At 37.3% G+C, this 20,363-nt stretch overlaps 1 protein-coding gene across 1 annotated transcript in view; it reads right to left on the minus strand.

Annotated features, from left to right (window-relative positions):
• Window positions 1-20,363, minus strand: part of grid2 (glutamate receptor, ionotropic, delta 2) — a 487,335-nt gene that overhangs the window by 108,010 nt on the left and 358,962 nt on the right. Inside the window, exon 9 of the mRNA XM_031760306.2 lies at window positions 5,091-5,192. Coding sequence (XP_031616166.1) covers window positions 5,091-5,192 — 102 coding nt within the window. The remainder of the gene's footprint in view (window positions 1-5,090; window positions 5,193-20,363) is intronic.

The following is a 20,363-nucleotide window of genomic DNA, read 5'->3' on the forward strand; positions in this document are numbered from 1 at the left end:
GGCATTCTACACATTAACTTGGCATTTTCACATCCTTGCTAGCAGCTGCAGTTCAATAAACTATTAGACAGTGAGTGGACATGCATACCAAGTCCCTCTCTTACCACAAGCATCCATCAATTCAGGTGGGAACACCCACTAACACAAACAGCCATACATACTGATTTTCTCCTCAACTGACACTGATTGCTTCCTTATTTGGGGGGTTCTGTAAACCTTTATAAACAAACAGACATGGTGGAGAAAAGCTGGTTGGTATTGTTGTGCAGGGCGGTGCAAGCACAGTAACCTGTTTTCTGATAGCCTAATGCTTCCACTTACCTTCATATAGTAAATTTAAACATCTGAAGTAAACTTCCAAAAGTAAATCTGGCATTTCAAGAATGAATCTATACTAATGAACCCAGTAGGGAATTTAAGGTGATTTCAAGGTTTTAAGATCAATGAGTTTTGGCAGCATACCCACAAGGGTGCACAATATTAAAGTTGAATATTCAAGCACTTTGACTTAACAACATGAATCCCAAAGAAAGAAAGGTGACTGTCAATCTTGGACTCAAGGCAATGTAATAGTATACATTTCCTGATCTACAGTTAATCACACTATATAACTTTAAAACTACATTATGTGTGAAAGACAGAGTAGGTGTGGAAAACACATAACACCAGCAGGTAACGTTTTTTAAGCTTTTTAAGTTTTTTTTCCATAGCATTAAAGTATTAAAGTATATAAAAGTATCAAAGAGTTATCATAAATGGCATACATATTAACGTTAGCCATTTCACTATAAGCATTTACTGAACAGAAATATTAGCTGTCTGCTATGATTGAGGCAGCAGCTAGTAGCTATAGCTGCAAAACAACAATATTAATGTATCAAATGCACTTGATTAATTGGCCAACAACAGGTGTGAGGACCTCAATAAAGCAGAAGTTTTGTAGGTCTAGCTAAACCACAAGACTTCTGGAATATTGTTCATTACACAGATGAGACCAAAGTGCAGATGTTTGGGCATTTGGTGAAAAGCAAACACGACATATCAGCACAAACAGCTCATAACACCTGTCAAGCACAGTGGTGGAGGGGGGGAGATTTGGGCTTGTTCTGCAGTGATCATGATCAGTATTGTGTGATCAGTGATCAGTATTCTAGAACCAAATATGAGGCCATGTTGGAAAAAAATCAAAATATTGCAATCACCCAAAGTCTACACTTGAACCCAATTGAAATGCTGTGGCACAACCTCAAGAGTGCTGTGCATAAATGAATGCCTGCAAACCTCAATGATCTAAAGAAGGTGTGCGCCAGAAATCCTCCACAATAATGTGAGAAAAAGCTATCGAATCATGGGGTGTACTTGTAAAAGCGTGTACTTTCTTTTAATCATGACTGTGTTTTATCTTATCCTATCTCATCTGATCTTATCTTATCTCATCTTATCTTAGCCCTAAGAGAATTAATACACTAGCGGGTATGCAACTGATATTTTTTTTCACTTGCAAAATAATTAAACAATCTAAAAGTCAACAAAGAGTCGTACAAGAGTCATGTAACCATCTGAACATTGCTCTGTTTAGTCTGACTTTAAACTGTTGGGCTAAATCACTTCTCAGTAAATGGTTTACAGACTGAAATCTTGCAAGAAAATTACCCTTTGAGATGTAGTATTACTGTGATGTTAATCTGTATCTCTCGAGTTGCTTTTCTTTCTCTGTTTTTTTCTTTGCAGCCCCTATGTTGCTCCTGCCACTTACCAGCTGACATATAACACTTTGCATCTTTCCACAGTGCAATGTCTGTAGATTCTAGTTTTCCCTGAACATATGTCTAGAACACCTCATCTTCACACATCCATCAAGCTACAATACTCCCACTTGTCAACCTTGCAGTATATAATATCACGTCCCTTGAAGTTATTGTTCCCATGTCTCATTTCCATCATTTCCCCTAACTTTCCTCAAGACTAATTCCTGTAACTGGAAATGTTCCTCTTATTCTTTTTGGAAAAAAATACCAGAAACAGGAATTGCTCCCGCCACAAAGACTAAGTAATACCACTTGAAGTTTCCTCTGAGGAATGCTAGTTTTGACAGAGTCAGGTGGTAAGCTGTGCCACTGTGATAATTTCCAAAACACTCTGAGAAATGTACGTGTAGCATAAAAGTAAAATCTATGTTGAAAAGCCCAGACAGTGCCTGCAGTAGATTAGATTTTATATTGTGTGATAATGATTTTTCCCTCAGTTTCAGTTTGGTAAAGAAAGACGATATAAAGTTCAGAACAACAGAAAAGCAGTTCAAATTGAGACTCAAAGAAAAATGTACACTAAATACATATTTAGTGTACGAGATAGTGGACAAGTTTTTTTTCTTTAGAGAGCTCAGTTTTTATATAGGAATTTTAATCATTATGTTTTCATTAGTGTATAGACAATCATCTGTATCTATAGAGCACTGTCACATTCTCCATAGTCGACCATGTTTATTCTCCAAGAACAGACAAACCAAACTCTATCAGCAGCCTTTTGCATTTTGAGTTTGCATTCACTTAAGGCTCTTCTAAGCACTTGGAAAAGGATGGGTAATCAGTTGGTTGCAATCTACAACCTCATCATTAGACTGAATCCTACAGATTGTCCCTTTAAAATACATTGTATTGTTAGATGGACTATCAAATGAAAGTAAAGGCACAGCTGTCAAATTGTAAACATTATTTAATTTGATTGCTAATTCATCAATCTTCAAGGATCAATATCATTAGCCACCTTGCAAAACAAATTTGGCATTAATTACACTTGTGGTTACTGCGTGTCTTATCTTCCTTCAAAGTAAAACTTTACTTTTTATTCAGAGAGAACATTGTGAGCTCTCTTCATTATCTCCAAAAATATGAACTCAAGTTAAAAAGGGACATATTTTGCCTTTGGCTGCATATTTGGGCTACTGTAGCTAAATCCACAGCTTGCTACTTAAATCAGAGAAATGTGCACCCTCGCATAAAAAAAGGACAAGACCACTACATATGATGAAAAGAAGAAAGCCATGCTGCTGAGATTAATCAAATTAATTTAGAAACATATATAAGTCAGTCATTTTATATTTTTAGGCCAGCTGACTATATAGTCTTACATATAGTATGAAGAAAACCAAATTTCTATAACTGCTGAAAGCTCTTAAACTATATTTTTCAGTTTTAAAACATCATTTTTGGCTGATTGTGTCACTTGTGCCCAAAAGTTTTTCTACCCCCGAGTCTGTATTATAAAGCAGGATTTATTCTTATCCAGCTAACTTCACTGTTAACCAGAATTTTTAGTACTCTGAAATTGGGTCACTTCTTACTGGGGTATATTGCTACGGTAACTTATGTTGCAAAACTAACCTGCTCTAGAGCAGGTTATGAAATCCTACTGACCAAATAGCATCACCATTCCTGCAAGATCCCTCTGTGCATGGATAGTAGGAGGTATGAGGGTCTGAAGTTTTTTAATAATGTCTAATGTCTTTGTGTTTCCCCAGTGAGCATCAGTTTTAAATGCAGATTCAAATATGCCAGACTTTAATATACTATATAGTATTTAATATAGTAGCTCTTCTCCAATCTTACTGAACAGAACCCATGTAGTACATTTAATACTAAACTACTGTACATGGCTTTTCCTCCCACACATGCAGTCCGACCACTGTGTTGTCAGCAGTAGTTTTGTTATTTTCGACCTGTATTGTGTGTTTAACATCATATTTTTCTGTTTATTATTGCCAATGGCACCCCTTCCCTATGAACAAGCAGGGGGGATCTTGGGTTGACTTATCAAGCTGATAATGAGCTTTGTGTGATTGCTTATCCTAACTCCTGATGTAAGGGTAAGTGAATCCAGATAACAGGAAAATACCCTGGGTATACTGAACTTGCTTCATCGTTCCGGAGGTATGAGATCATCACCAATTAAATAATCAACTATCTAACACTAGATTAGCATGAATACATTATTACATTACTCTATTCATAACTCTCGCCATGATTGGTTACTGTGCTTGGCAGCTGACAGGAAAAAAATATTTCCTAGAGAAGGAAACATTCATGGAACGACAGAACAATCTCTTCCAAATATTCCTGAAAAAGTCTTCCCATTATGCCTGCAAACTTATGGATAATAACCCAAACGATTTACACATGGAAAGATGTGGGAATCCACATGGACATTTCACACCCTTTCTAGCCTTTTCTGCTATTAGGCCGACAAGGGGGATCAGGCATTTTGGGTAAAACATACACATTTTTACACAGGCAGAGCTACAGAACAGGAAGACAGGAAGAGCAACACAACACAAACTTAAAAGTGTGCAAACAATACACCTTCTCACATTACTAGAGATACTCCTTCCCAAAGATGAGAAGAGGGACAATATTCACAGCCCATATCCTTTTTGCCTTTAAGGATGATGAAAATCAAAGACTGAAAAAATGTATAAAAAGATCGGTAAAAAGGGATAGCCACAAAGATGTCTAGCATTATCGCTTTTTTTCCTCTGTTTCTCACTTCAAAGGGGGGATATGAAGAATTTATAGCAGTGAATCTTTAAAGCACTCATGGGATATACTCAAATCGATGCTGCGGGCGAGGCAGATAGAGCTGGAAAGCCAGAGTCCCACCACCATCAAGACTCCATCACATAGTTGTCAAATGTCAAAATGAAGGCTAATGAAATTATGATAGCTTGGTCCATTAGTGAGCTCACCTTGGTAGGTATTCTTTGGCTTTTATGACCCCTATCTTTACTCCTAACACTGTCTGATAAACTGTTTTTTTTTCATGCTCTCACATAAACTCTTAAGCTGTCCCTTGATCCATCCCCGTATATATAAAGTGGAATGACTGGCACAAAAATAGACAAAAGGACAAATTTATAAAGGAGCAAAAGTTTGAAATGTCACATTAATACAGTCCCTCCTGATTCTTCAGGATGAACAAAAGGAAAAGTTGTATATACAAAAGACTGAAATCGGTCTTCTTTGTCTTTGGACAATCTTGTCATAATCGAAGAACAGACACACGCACAGATTAACAAACTGGCCAGTTAAACTCACCAGAACAGTGACAACTCGTAGCACAACTCCCCTCATGTTGTTTTCCAATTTTCGGTCTGTCAGAGTGCCATTCAATCCATGAACTGGGTCCCATGTGGCTAGCTGCAATGTACACAAACAGAAACACACAGAGACACAACACACAGAGACACACCAAACAGTTAGTTACACAGAAATCTGAAACACAAGACTGGTTAATTCCTCAGTAAGAACAAAAACTTAGCGATTCGTCAATCACATGCTTGGATTTATCCAAACACTGCAATGTAAGTATCACTGATATCATTGAAATCCAAAAAGGCTGGTTGTTTAGCAGAGCCATATCAGAATGGAGATAGATTTCAGTGTTTTTCCACCACCTTTTAACTGTTCAAAATAAACTGTAAGCTTTGTTTTAACTACCTTTATTTAACAGTGCGCTAAGTTATTGTTTTGAACAAAATGATAATTATCTCTGGTGCACTATGGTAGTTTCACCACTTTGCTAGCTTATTTCCAGCCTAGATGGACTCACACACAATGCCAGAATACACAGGTGTAATGGTGATATACTTCATCAAACATAAAAAAGAACAAACTTCTCTCATAAAAATATATATATATATATATATATATATATATATATATATATATATATATATATATATATATATATATATATATATATATATATATATATATATATATATATATATATATATATATATATATACATATATATATATATATATATATATATATATATATATATATACATATATATATATATATATATATATATATATATATATATATATATATATATATATATATATATATATATATATATATATATATATATATATATATATATATATATATATATATATATATATATATATATATATATATATATACATATCAAGGTGTATAAGCCACACAAAGGTTTCCTTTTTAAACGCAGCTCAAATTTCTTGAAAATTCACCCGAAAGAAAAGTACAATTCACAAAATAGTGTGGCCCTTAAATAACTGTGTAATGAGCAATAAAACAAGAAAATAGTCTTCTAGTCTCACCTAAAAGTAAACAGGATTTTTGTCTTTATGGAGACCAACCATAAAAACGAAAAGCCTGTTCTCTCTCTGGTTCTCTCCCCCAGTTTAAATCTCAACTCAAAACCCATCTGTTCAAATCTGCATATTCAACTGTGAACCCACTGTTTGTTAAATTTATCTTGTGCTTTTGTTTTATTGTTCTTCATTTTCTCATTTTTCCATTATGTGTTTTATCCAGTTGTAAAGTGTCCTTGGGTGTCTCGAAAGGCGCTTTATAAATAAAATTTATTATTATTATTATTATTATCATATACCTGATTTTACCAACACATGGACGTGCTTAACAGTTCGACAGATTCTGCTTCACGTAAGTTTTCCTACGTTTATTTTTTAATTCCACAAATTTTTTTTTTTCATTTTGTTCCAAACATTTACTGAACATCTTTTTTTGTACATTGGGTGCAGTTAGTACTGAGCATCATGAATATTGCACTCTAATCTATTTCTGGAAATTAAAAAGAGTCAATTAAGCAAAATAAGGATTTCAACTAACTAATCTATGGGTGACCAACCAGAATGTCCCAATTAAAAATCCTTCTTGTGAACCACCAATCAGGCATATTCACAATTCAGCTACACATTTGGCTCATCTAACTTTTATGTCTTATGTTTTGACGGTTCCCATTCCATATTCCCGCTAATCGCCAAAAAACCCTTGATCAAATTTCTCTAGAATGTATAGTTTACGATCTGCAGTTCACCCCCAAGTGCATGATGCATAATGTGAAAAAGGACACTCGAGACTTATATGATTGCTTCAGCACGATATCCCACATCATTACAAAATTTGACTTAACTGAGCACTGAATTAATTACCTTCTGAATTACCTAGGACCCAAACATAATCATAAACAGCACATAATATGCTGCTTCAACTCCCAGTATACAAGATTTCATCTATTTCCTTCTGACCCAGACTTCTATCAAATTGCATCATAAACACCCAGTTTTTTTCTCTTCCTCTGGACCAAATTATTTAATCTGCCTGATGTTTTCAATAAAATATTGTTTTTAGCTTCAAAGATAAGACTAGTCTGTTTTCCCTGTGGAGATAGAGGCAGTAGGAAAAAAAAACAGGGGGAAAAAAACTGTTTTCTGTGTATCACAAGCACACTATGATACACACAAAACTGCATGGGATGATTTGTATTTAAAAGAAAACACAAACACATCAGAGAAGCAGAGGGCACAGTGCAGAGGGAAATACGGGATTATCCATTTTTCTAAAGCTAGAAGTTACTGTTGGATATACAGTTTTCTGCCAATTCTGATCAATTCCCTTTTGGGACCAGTACTTATGGTAAAGCTTCTCTAAAATTGTGGCTTTTTTCATGCCCTGCCACATCCTGTTTGAAGTTTTTTTTTCAGAATCAAAGCCAACAATTTAAATCACTCCTCGTGGAATGATTTTTGTAGACACGGATCATGTGTGTGAGTTAATTCTAGATTTGTCATTAGAAGCCGGTGCTGTATTATAACTACTCTTTGATCTCTTATTCTTGTGGTGTTTCTCCCATGAGTTTTTTTTCTGCCCTCTTAGTTCCTGTCTGTCTGTGGTTGTGTCTTTCTTCACCTCTGGTAAAAGTGCTAAAAGTTACACCCACTCTACCAACAACTAAGTCATTATCTTTGTCTTCCCTTTATATTGTTGCTGCATTATATCAAAGATTCAGATGAACCACCATGCATGGAGGGTTTCACACCAAATTCAGCAGCCTGAGAAAAGAAGGAGGTCAGGGACTAGTGAGTGTCAGAACCACTGTCCAGGATGAGACAACAAACATCAATGAATACATCAGAAAGATAGCCACAACCGACCGCATGTTTAGTGAATAGCTCAGACAGCAGAAACCCAAGAAAGAAGAGGAGCAAGGCCCCTGCACGGTGTCTACCGCTGGCAGATAGAGGAAGTGGCTGACATCCAGAAGTTCTACCAGTGGCTGGACAAAGCTAGACTGAAAGACAGCACAGAGACACTAATCATGGCAGCAAAGTAACAAGCACTGAGCACAAGATCCATAGAGGCTGGGCTACCACACCAGGCAAAACCCCGGGTGCAGGCTGTGTAAAGATGCCCCTGAGACAATCCAGCATATAACAGCAGGGTGCAAGATGCTAGCAGGCAGGGCACACATGGAATGCCATAACCAAGTGGCTGTATAGTATGCAGGAACATCTGTGCCGACCATGGCCTAGAAGCCCCAAGGTCAAAATGGGAGACGCCCTCTAGGTAGTTGAGAATGACCAAGCTAAGATCCTGTGGGACTTCCAGATACAGACAGACAAACTCATGATAGCTAACCAACCGGTAGTAGTGATAGTGATAGATGTAGCGATACCCAATGACAGAAACATCAGGAAGAAGGAACATGAGAAGCTGTAAAAGTGCCAAGGACTCAGAGAAGAACTCGAGAAGACGTGGAGGGTGAAGGTAACAGTGTTCTCAGTGGTAATCGGAGCACTCGGTGCAGTGACCCCCAAGCTGGGCGAGTGGCTCCAGCAGATCCCAGGAACAACATCCGAGATCTCTGTCCAGAAGAGCGCAGTCCAAGGAACAGCAAAGATACTGCGCAGGACCTTCATATAATGTGGCATTAGTCTATTTTCTCCATCTCTGCTGTTTCTTTCTTGTCATTATTTATGCCACCTTTTATGAGTACTTTTTTTTTGTTTTTTGTTTCGTTTTCTTTTTGTGTGTGTGCCCTTTCTTTCTGTAATCTGCCTGCCTACCTGTTGGTCTTTCCTCATGAGTGAACCATGACAGACAGCACTGTTGATCAATGGGGAGAGAGAAACTATCACTGGAGATTTCATCCATTACACATTTAAATGTGTTAATACTGCACATCCACAGGTACATTTTTTATTTTTAATCTCTTATTTGATATCTCAAGCATGCGTGGGTGTACTTCACTGGCATCTTCCCAACATCACTGAAGCACCTTTTTCAACATCTTTAAGCATTCTTGCTGTTAAACTAAGTTGATGTGCGCTTGAACTGCCAATACCAGAGTAGGCATGCAGGGCTTTTATAAATGCACGCTGTGAGCAAGGTCCTGCCCTTTAAAAAGAGCCTTTATTATTTTTATTTGCAACGTGCCCTCTTTGTTGCTCCTTGTAGTGGAAAATATTACAACCTTTATCATTCCTATTAGAACAGAGAGTCCAGTGACCTTAGATAATTCACACAAGAGCCTTATCCACCTTCACTGTGAGCCGGATATATGAGGGTGTGTAGGATGTACAACTGTCTTATTGTTATGTGTTATTGCAATCATACAACATTGTTGCTGTTCCAGCACTTAATTCAACAATACAGTGCTCATCTTTCTGCATTTACCCAAATCAAACAGACAAACCCAAGTAAATTAAATTACATGCTATCCATGTTTTTGCCTGGAGAGGGAGATGTGGAGCTAAATGTAGCTCATTTCTCTATTTCATAACAGCCCAAAATACAGAGGTATCTGTAAACCTCTATTTCTCTTAATATTGGCCTGCTAACCTTTATTTTGCAACACAGAAAAACTACTACTGAATTCTTTTTTCCACAAACCCACTGTCAAGTGTGTGAATGTGTCTGTACACGCTACTCTTTTGCTGCGCCTGTCTGCTGTTTATATGTGTGCCAACAGAAGCAAACTTGGGAAAGGAGATTGTGGTAACATGAAAAAGATAGAAAGAACTCACGAATAAAAACACAGGTGAGAAACAGTTAACACAAACCAAACAGCAACACTTAGGGAGGAAAAAATAGATATGGAGATGGGTGAACCTCATGCAAGACAAACAAGAGGTTGATAGGTGTTAAACAAAGATGATGACACACTGTAAAAAAAATAGTTGCAGCACAGCAGTTGCCATAAGCGCTTCTAAAAGTGTGAATGTGTATAATCAATAAAATAGTCCTGCAGCAAAATGCCGATTAGAAAGCCAAAAGCAGACTCTGTTTTTCACTTTACATTCACACCTGACCACATCTGTAGGAAAACAAATCCATACAACAACACATATAAGTCAACCTGCTCCAAAGAGAACATTATCTAAAATCCAGCAAAGGGATTATAAGTGGAACTCATAATAAAAAAAATGTTCAGCGAGACACACATTTTTACACAGACGCACACAAAAAAGCCTTTGGCTAACAGCAAAAGCACACCTGCTATGGCACTCTGTAAACCTGGCTTCCACAGAGCTGTTGAGCTATGCAGCAGCGATACCCAACATCGGTAATCAAAACTCAGTGATTGTACTGGGATAAGAGTTAGTGATAGTGAAAGAGTTAAAAAATCAAAACCACATGCTTTTGCTTCATTAGTGTTTCCTGTACTGCCTCCCGGAGACAGGAATTGCCTACTGTAGTCATCTTACCCTTAAGCAAGGCACTTAATATTTATTTCTTGGGACTGCATTAATAAAACAAGAGTTCCTAAAAGACTGGTTTAATAACCACGTGCATTTGCACTAGTTAAATCAGTCAATTGCTCCAGCTATTGATAAGGTGCTAGGTCCCACAGAAACAATGTGGACAGAGAATATGCACAATAACACAGAAAAGCATTGAACCCATTGAGGCAGTCTATTGCATTCTGCATAGCATTCAGTCATACGTCAATAAGATTAGGCAAAACATATCAATCAGCAAAAGAAAAGGACTAAAGTAATAACAGAGGGTACTAATCAGGGTCAGGCTGTTTAGCCATTAATGTACACTACAGACAAAAACACTCACCCACCCAGACCCACACACATTACATCAAATTTCACTCCCCCACTCTCATATAGAGCCACAGTAGAACCACAATAGATGTGCATAGTTCACTTTGAATGGTATGATTCAATACCTAAATGCGTCATTGCCAACAACTACAATAATTCTTTTTAAAGCCCACTTTCTGGTGAGGGAAGTGATTGAATTTTAATCCACATTGTTTACTGTAAATGCTCTTTCAGTCTTTTGAAAAACATCCTCCTGGATCAGCTGTGCATCTGTTTGTGAGAACATAAAACTTAAAGCCGAGTTTGGGCACATTCCTACTTTTTTTCCATTGTCATTTATTTTGCATCCACTTAAATTGCCTTCTTCTATTAATGATATGCAAAAACAGCCTTACTGATAAAGGTATGTACACTTAACAGTACATACATTGTTTTTACATTACTATCTTCATTTTTTCTTTAGCATCTATAAATGGATGGTAAAGAGGAAATAAGAGACAAAGCCATAAGCTGGAAGGAAATGGAAGAACCTTTGTAATATTTCAACAAATGTAAATGTCAGTATTTTCACTTTTATCCTCTTATGCATTTGCTTCCACCTAAAAGGAGTAATAGAGGCTGCTTCACTGTAGAGGTGTGCAGGTGATGAGTTAAAATGGCTGGATGACTAGCAGAGTGGCCACCAACCTCTGCTTATCTTCACAGCTCTGGATAATGGCTCTCAGCCTGACAGTATGAAGTAAATGTGCATTTGTGAGTGTTTGTGTGCGTTTGCATGTTATAACCATTAGGAAGAAGACAGCATGTAAACACGGCCATTAGCATCCCACACTCTCTCTCCTTCTTTCTCTATCACTGCTTTAATTTCCTTTTTTATTTCTCTTTTTTCATCATTTATTGCTCTCAGTTCAGTTTTTCTTTTGACAAAGCATGCTACCTCTTTGTTTCTTGCCTCTGTCTCATCTATCAGTCTCTCATTTTACCAAAATTGTGTTTCAACAACATTTGATGAATCACCATGGGCTTCTGGAAGGACATTCAAAGCTCTTCTTTGGATGTTGGATACCTTTTGTTTCATTTTCTGTTAAGATGATCCCACACTGCTTCAATAACGTTGAGGTCCGGGCTCTGGGGAGACAATTCCACGACTGATAGTTTTCCATTGTGTGTTTTTCTATCCATAATTGCATTTACTGCATTGGCAGAGTGTTTGGAATCAACAGCTTAAAAAGGAAGCTGTTCCTGATCGTATGTTTTCTGGATGATATTGCAATAACCGTATCAACTGAGGCGCCAGATGAATCTCATAGGTCCTGTGCAGTGTTCGGGAGTAATGGAATACATACCGTTACGTATTTAAAATACAAAATATGAGTAACTGTTTTCTGCTACAGTTACCGTTTTAAAAGGTGGTATTCAGAATACAGTTACTTTGTTGAAATGAATGGATTACACGGGGGTATTTTCCTGTTTCATAAGGCTATGAACTCTATATTTTTGGTGTCCACGCCGGTGGAAACCCAAACAAAACACACATTAAGAGGCTCTCATGTCTGTGTCTCAATCTCGCGGCCCACGTCACCTCTACTTGCGGCCCGCATAATGACGTGAGGAAATATTTTTAAAAATGATTCACAAAAATGATTTAATATGAAGGCAACAGGCAGTGTGTTACAGGCATAGCCCTAAAGAATGTAGCCTCATGGGCAGTGTAGTCTGTGCTGCAGGGAAAATGGACTGCCATACCCGTTATGTGTCTGTGAGCGAGGGAGGGAGAAAAAGAGTCGAAAAGTAAGAGATGTCACCGACCAGAAACGGGAGATGGAAGCATGTAAATATATTATATATATATATACACAAAGTTGACCCAGACAACAAAGTAAAGCTCGTTTTCGGCTACGAGCCTGACACGGAACCCACGTATTAGCCAGAAGTCTCTTTATGGTTTTACGCCTTTACGGTTCGGAGCCGCGGACCGCGGACCTGTTTTATATTCGCGCGTATAGTTTTCTATACGAGATCACTGCAAAAAGTGCAGCCTTACCTAATGTCCACCTACTGTTACTCATTTTATATTAAGATTTAAAAATCTAGTTGGTATTGGTATGGCGAATAACCTTCAGTAAAAGTAATAAATCACACAGCAATAGTACATTCATGTAGTTGTAAAAAGTATGATAATATATTAAGTAATCCAACATATTCAGAATACGTTACTCTCATTGAGTAACGTAATGGAGTACGTTACAAAATACATTTTGGGGTAAGTATTCTGTAATCTGTAGTGGAATACATTTTAAAAGTAACCTTCCCAACACTGGTCCTGTGTCACATCTTTACTGGGCTTCTTCCTATTTCTTAAGGATATGACTTTCACATACCCTTCGTCTTCTGCAGTTAGGTTTTTCAGGCCTGAAACTCATTCTTTTCTCCTGCACGCTGCACAGCACAGCCAGTTTTCAGCTAATAGCTCTTGTTGGTGCAAAAATATTATGTTATGCCTGTCAAACTGTGTTATCTTTGGCATTTTTCATAGGTTCATCTAAAGAAATGTGAACAAATGTTTTGCTTTTATAACAGGCTGCTAGTACAAAAATGCCTAAAGATACAATTTAAAACTGGTTCCTTGCTAAGTTTTCTGTTATGTGTAGAAACAACACTGGTTCATTCCTTAAGTTAGGTGGCGTTTTATGCTAGAATCATTCCTAGGTGAGGGTTAAGTGTTTTAAAAAAAAAAACTTATTTGAAAATGGTCAGTTGCAAGGACTGGACTAAAAATGAGTGAAAAAGTAGCCAATGTCCAAAGAAGATCTTTAAAAGACATTGAGAAAGGCTGGAGAAGTTGTTACCTAAGACTGCACAGTAGTGTACAAATAAAACATCTACATTAAAGTGTCAGTCTTTCAGTATTTTTTGTCATGGTGATCTGTAAAACATTATTATAACACTGAACAAAAAATGGATATACCAGTCTATATCAGTCTCCTTCCTACCTCCAGCCACCGCACTTGCATAGACTCAGACAGACCCCAGGCACTTTAAAGGATGTGTAACCACACACATTTAAAGGTAATTGGACCATCGACCAGTGCTGTGTTGGAGCCACGAGTCATTTACTGTTACAACAAACCCTTTTCTCGGAACACACATCAATGTGAACACAAACCCCGCATACTGTATGTGGATGCACAATCAAACAGCATGCAGGTATCCTCTAGCCTAAATAGCATCTTACAATCACTAAGGGGTGCTTTGAGATTTCATGTATCTCTTATTTTCTCTCCCTGTGGCAAACACATCAAAGCACACTGTGACACAAACTGTGGCTTCTGGCCTGATTGTTACATACATGACTCGTAGCAATTCAAAATGCAATCGATAGCAGGTGACATTTGGAAGCCATGGAGGTGGGAAAATTGTACACAGCGCTGACAGACACTAGCGACTGCAACAAAATCAATATGCGTAGGAAGTTGTAAAAGTAAAACAGAGATATATGAATAAATGTTGTCAAAATTCTGCTCTACACCTTACCTTAAATTACTGCTTGTAGACATAAGAGCAACTCCCCATGAAATTAGACCAGGGCAATTGCTGTATTAGCTGCTGCTGCACTTCCTCCCATCTTATATGATGAGCTCCACCAGTGGAGAGACAGAGAGAGAGATTTGATTTTGGACTTTCTAATGCAGTGTAATAATGGACTCTTGGTGTAGACTACTCTTAGCTATTAGTAGTTTATCTGCTTCATCTTCAGCAGCAGAAATACTATAGGGCTTCCTCCATGATCATACGTGGCTCCCTCTTTTCTTTTTTCTTTTTTTCCCCCTGTGTTAACTGGATTTCACCGGCCCAGGAGTAGGTGTGCTGCTTTCAGCATCTGTTGTGCTATAACATTCCCTGTGTTGACTCCACTATACAGTCATATGTTTGCCATTGCTATAAAGAGAGCAGCCAGACATGCGCACAGTCAAACTGAAGAGCAGTTTCACTACTCCTGTCTCGCTCCGTCTCCTCGAGTGACCCCTCTCTTACCACCACCCAAACCTCCGTTTCTCCTTTGCTAATGAGCAACATGTGTGTCAGTCTCCGAACAGCTTGCACACCAAGCCTTCCTTCTGTCCTCTCCCCTCACTCTGCCATATTTGTGCTTGCTGGTTGACATGTTTTAAGGAAACAGCTAAAAGTCCAAGGTTCTCTCCCCACTCCGTTCTCTCTACCAGTTCAGTGGCAGTCAGAGAAGCACCAGCTTGTTGCAGCAAGCAGTCCACTTGCACTAGTATGAAAGCTCTGCACCACTAGCTGCCTTCTCTCCACCTTACAGCGTGCAGGCTCATCCATCGGCCTCGAAAGTAGTTCCAAACATAGCTCTAATCTAGTCTATTCACTGCCTTGATTTATTTGGACAGTTTTATTCAAAAATATTCCTGTGATGAAACTATTAAAAAAAACAAAACAAAACACTAATGCCTCATTATAGTCATTCATTATAATCATATGACACTCCTACACTGCTGCTGGTGGTAATAGTAACGGTAGGGCTGATTCACAGTAAGTAAAGATTTTAGATCCAAATTTGTTTTGCTTTTAACATCTAATGCACCATTTAAGGAATATCTTCTCAGTTCAGCTCTATCCAGCTGTGCATCTGTTTGTGGGAACAGAAGCCCAGTATGGGCACATTACTCTTTATTTTCACAGTATGTTTTGTAATTATTCAAAAAGTGCTTAAAGAGTGTTTAATTAGTAACATGAAATAATAACATTACTAAAGTCTACACCCGACCGAAGCTACAAAACTTATAAAGATGCAGCTTATTTTAATAATTACTTTTGAAAATTTTGATTTCTTAATCACCCATGCTGAATTAAAGAGGTATTAAAAAGAGCACCAAGATCAAATGAAATAAGTAAATGAACCTCTACAATAGTGAGTTTACTTAAACAACAATATGTGCACTTTAATGCACAATAAGCCCGCCCTCTCCGTTTCTCTCTCAGCTAACACAGGGTGCTTGTTGCACCACTTACACTAGGTCTGCAACACCATCTGCCCATTCTCTACCTCATAGTCTGTGTGCTCATCCACTCTAGCATGAAAACTACTTCCAACTGTACAGCAATTCTCGTCTCCTCTCTTCCCTTCTTTCACTTACTTGTGTTATTTTATTTTGCTGTTTGGTGTTATTAAAATAAAATTATAAAATATAGCAAAGCATGTCCCGTTCCAATCATTGTGTCTTTGAACACAAAAACTGCAACCTGAATGGCAATTAAAATGAAAAAGCCACTTTACTCTGTCCTGCCCTTCCACCAATTTCCTAAACAGAATTGAATTTGAGGGACACAATTACAAGAACAAAAGCTATACTGATGGCAAATTGTTGATGAAGTGTGTCGTGTAAAAGCTAATAATGTTAAAAGAAACAAGTTTTTTTCTAAAAAGATTTTTTTTCCAGCATAGTTGAATTCATAAGGTCTTCAGTCGACAGAACAACATTAGTGGAGACTTTCTTGTTTTCCTTGTTGTGATAACGTTTGTCAAAAGAGAGGTTATAGCAATGCCCAGCAATTGCCTCTTGACCCCCTTCTTCTCTCCTGAGGAAAAACAAAATTCCATTGCTTACCAATATTATTTACATAACAGCAAAGCCTAGTCTTTATTTGTACATTCATATTACATATTGTATGCCTTTAACTAAATGGTCACAGCAAGCCAAATCAAAAATTCAATAGAGAATTCATATAGAATACAATCTATATTGCAAGATATTTAAGTGACTTTGATTGTGGCATAGTTGTTGGTGCCAGACAGGCTGGTCTGAGTATTTCAGAAAATGCTGGTCTACTGGGTGTCTGTGAAGGTTCTCAGTCATCCAGGTCATCGTAGTCTAAGGAGCTTGGAAAGAAAAGCGTCTGGACTTCTTTGAGTTGCTTGAAGACATTTCACCTCTCATCCGAGAAGCTTCTTCAGTTCTAAGGGTCAATGGTGAAGAATCCCAGATTTAAACCCAGTGGGAGTTTCCCCCCAAAGAGGGACAAAGGGCCCCCTGATGATCCTCTACCTAATCACATACTGGGGTTTCCCCACAAAAGCATCTCTGTGGTTTAGAGCGATCCAAAAAAGAGAAAATATCCAGTGCAGTGAATGGCAGGAGAAAATGCCCTGTTGACATCAGCGGTTAAAGGAGAATGGCTAAACTACTTTAAATTGATAAAAAGGCCAAAGTAAGTCACATAACCACTTGTTACAACCAAGGTATGCAGAAAAGCAAGCTCAAAAGGTCAAACTTCAAAGCAGATTAGCTCTAGAAGCAGAAGAGCACACTTCCTTCACCACACAGACTCACCAAAACTGGATAACAGAAGATGAGCTGGACTGATGAGCCTCAATTTTTGCTGCAACATTCAGATAGTAGGTTCAGATTTCGCCCTAAACATGAAAGCATGGATACATCCTGCTTTCTATCATCCCGCTGGTGGTGGTATAATGTTTTGGGGGATATTCTGTTTAAACCATGTTGCCTCTTAGTACCAACTAAGAACATTGTTGCTGATTATGTCCACAAAACATCACAAACTAACAGCTACCTGCCTTGGAAGACATCTTCACCTCCTGCTGCTGGAAGGAAAAAAAACAACAACAGTATACTGGAAGACTCATCATCTCTTTGAATCATTACCCTCAGGAAAACGTTACCAGTCCATTAAAACATGCACCAAAAAAATTCATCAACAGTTATACCCTAAAGTCATTAGCATCCTGAACAATGGACTGAAGCACACCCCTATATACAAAACGTGCAGCAATTACAATAACAGGAGTAAATCACAATGTGGACTTTATAAATTATGTGGACTCTATAAATGCATACAGTGGCAATCAATGTCTTGCATAGTGGAAATACTGGGAAATTGTGATGTTTGTTGTGTGTGCGAAATGAACTGTTTACATTTATAGCTTAACTGATTTTTCATTCTTATTTTTATATTCATTAAGTACAATCCTTGAGTGCAACTTAATTTCATTGTATATTTCCTTAAATTGACAGTAAAGAATCTTGATTCTTGAATTTCATGACCACATACCCGTATACTTATGGCTGCTACCAGCAGGATAACACAAAATGTCACAAACCTCAATTCATCTCAGACTTGTTACTTGAGCAATGACAATCATTTCACTGTACTAGATGATTTCACTAGGCCCTTCTGGACCTTTTTTAAAATTCTGAAAACCATTGTAGAAATAGTACTCTCTTTTATGTGGTTGTACTGCAGAAACAGAGGATGATTGCAGCCTTTAGAATAGCATTTTAAGGGTGTGTTGTTTTTTTTTTGGTTCCTCCTTTAGGGTAGGTACTCTGGCTGTACGAGATGAACCATATGACGTAAGTGTGAGGTGATTCATCCAGATGGAAGTGAATGTTGACTAACTGAAGGCACCACAACCACCATTTCAAACAAACTGGTGTACACAGGTACACATTAGGTTTGAAAAATGGGGCAAAAAACAAAGAGCTGAATAGAGAGGTAAGATTTGGGTTTATCCAACCGTGAAAATACAGAGGAGTTCTGATTTATCTATACAAATCCACAGTGGGCTATCATGTGAATTCAGCATTCTATTGGTAGTATCTAAGCAAAAAGAAAATATGCAAAAAAAAAAAAAAAAAAAAAAAACCCCACAAAAAAAAAGCATAACTATGAGTGTGAAAAACTGTATGAGCAAAAATTCTTACTGTCATTTTTATGCTAATTAGTGAGAACAGGATTGGCAGTGCAAACTTAGCTTTAACTGAAATATATTTAATTTAATTATACACAAAGGTCATAGCAATTCAAGCTCTAAAAACATTTAGGGTATCTATAGTTTGTTGCATAATAAGTGATATTTTTTGGTTCCAAACAAATCAAAAAAGCGTTGGAGAACAGACAGAAAATTAACTTATGAGTGTAGATTTTTCCATTACTGTAAAATTGACAAGGTTAAAAACTTTCTATATGTTAATAACCTCTTTATATACAGACGTGAAATTTGCATAATATCAAAAAGGAAACGGGAAGGGGGCAAAAATATATTCTTTGTTTTATTGGTTATTTTATTTTGTAAGAGTTGAGGTTATTCATAGTGGGAGTACTTCAAGTTTATGACTTGAAGTACAACATTTGACTATAGATTTTATTCTCTTTCTTATATACATGCAAACACATACACATGTTCACACACCTAGCAATCCACACTCGCATTCACACACAAACACACACACAAATACAATGAGCAGTCTCTGATCAATATAACGATGACAACAACAAGTCCTGTTCCGATTTCCCAGATGAGCCACAAGCTGTTTTATGGCTTGCTTGAATTGTTGGGAAGACGTGTGTCTGTGTGTGTGCAGTGCGGGTTAGATTGGGTTCTGGTATGTATATACAATTCGAACTTCCTTACTTAATGTGCTTTTAAATACCAAACTTTAAATTAATATGTAACTTAATAATTAAACTACGCTATCATTTAATTCAGTGTCCGTCTCTTTTTAATTGAATAAAGAAGAAAATGTTTCATCACTTATTGCCTAAACAGATGAGCGCAATTGGAGTTCTTGGAAAATGCTTTTTAAGTCAATTAACCTTTGTGTTTGAGATATGTCTGGCAAATGAGAAAAAATGTGTTTGTTTAAAACAAAACTATATAAAAGTCTTTGATTAACACTACAGGAAAAAAATAATGCTAATTATTGATAAGGTGATACATAATTTGTGTATTTACCTCTGTATGTGTTTATGGCGTTTGCCTTTTTGACAAAGAGACAAAAAGGCAGACAGAAAATAAATGGAAAGTAGAGCAGAGATAAGTAAAGCAGGAGATGCTGTTAAAAAAAAACATGGGGAAAGTGATTTAAAAAAATGTTCTTCACCCTGCAACTACTCTTGGTGAATAATGGGAGATACAACAGAAGGAAGAGTGGGAGAAGGGTGAGACTCCATTTGGGAATACAGGTTTGATCTAATAGAGTTTACACATAAGGTTCCCCAAAAGTCTTAACAGAAGGAAACATTCTCAAATCTAGTTATCTTCCACTATTTCCACAATGTCTGCCTGGTAAGTGCAGGTAGGTAGGCATGCAAATAACTCTATTTACTTGCTTTTTGCTTTGCAATCATCACAGATGAAAAGAAAAAGAATGCTAAGGCTTGCAGTAAGTAGTTATATGCATTTAACACAACTTCACTTTCATGTAGCTAAAGAAACACAGCTATACAGCATGCAAATACACACACACACACCAGTGCCAACATATACAGTATACACACAGACAACATATACAGTTGTGTGGAAAAATATTCGGTCTTTCCTTGCATATTTCTCAGAAATACATATTTCAGATATATAACAAGTTTTAATGTTAGACAAAGAATGCCCTAGTAAGCAGAAAATTCAGCTTTAAAATGATGA

The sequence above is a fragment of the Oreochromis aureus genome, linkage group 12, assembly GCF_013358895.1.
Source record: "Oreochromis aureus strain Israel breed Guangdong linkage group 12, ZZ_aureus, whole genome shotgun sequence".
Classification (NCBI taxonomy): Eukaryota; Metazoa; Chordata; class Actinopteri; order Cichliformes; family Cichlidae; genus Oreochromis; species Oreochromis aureus.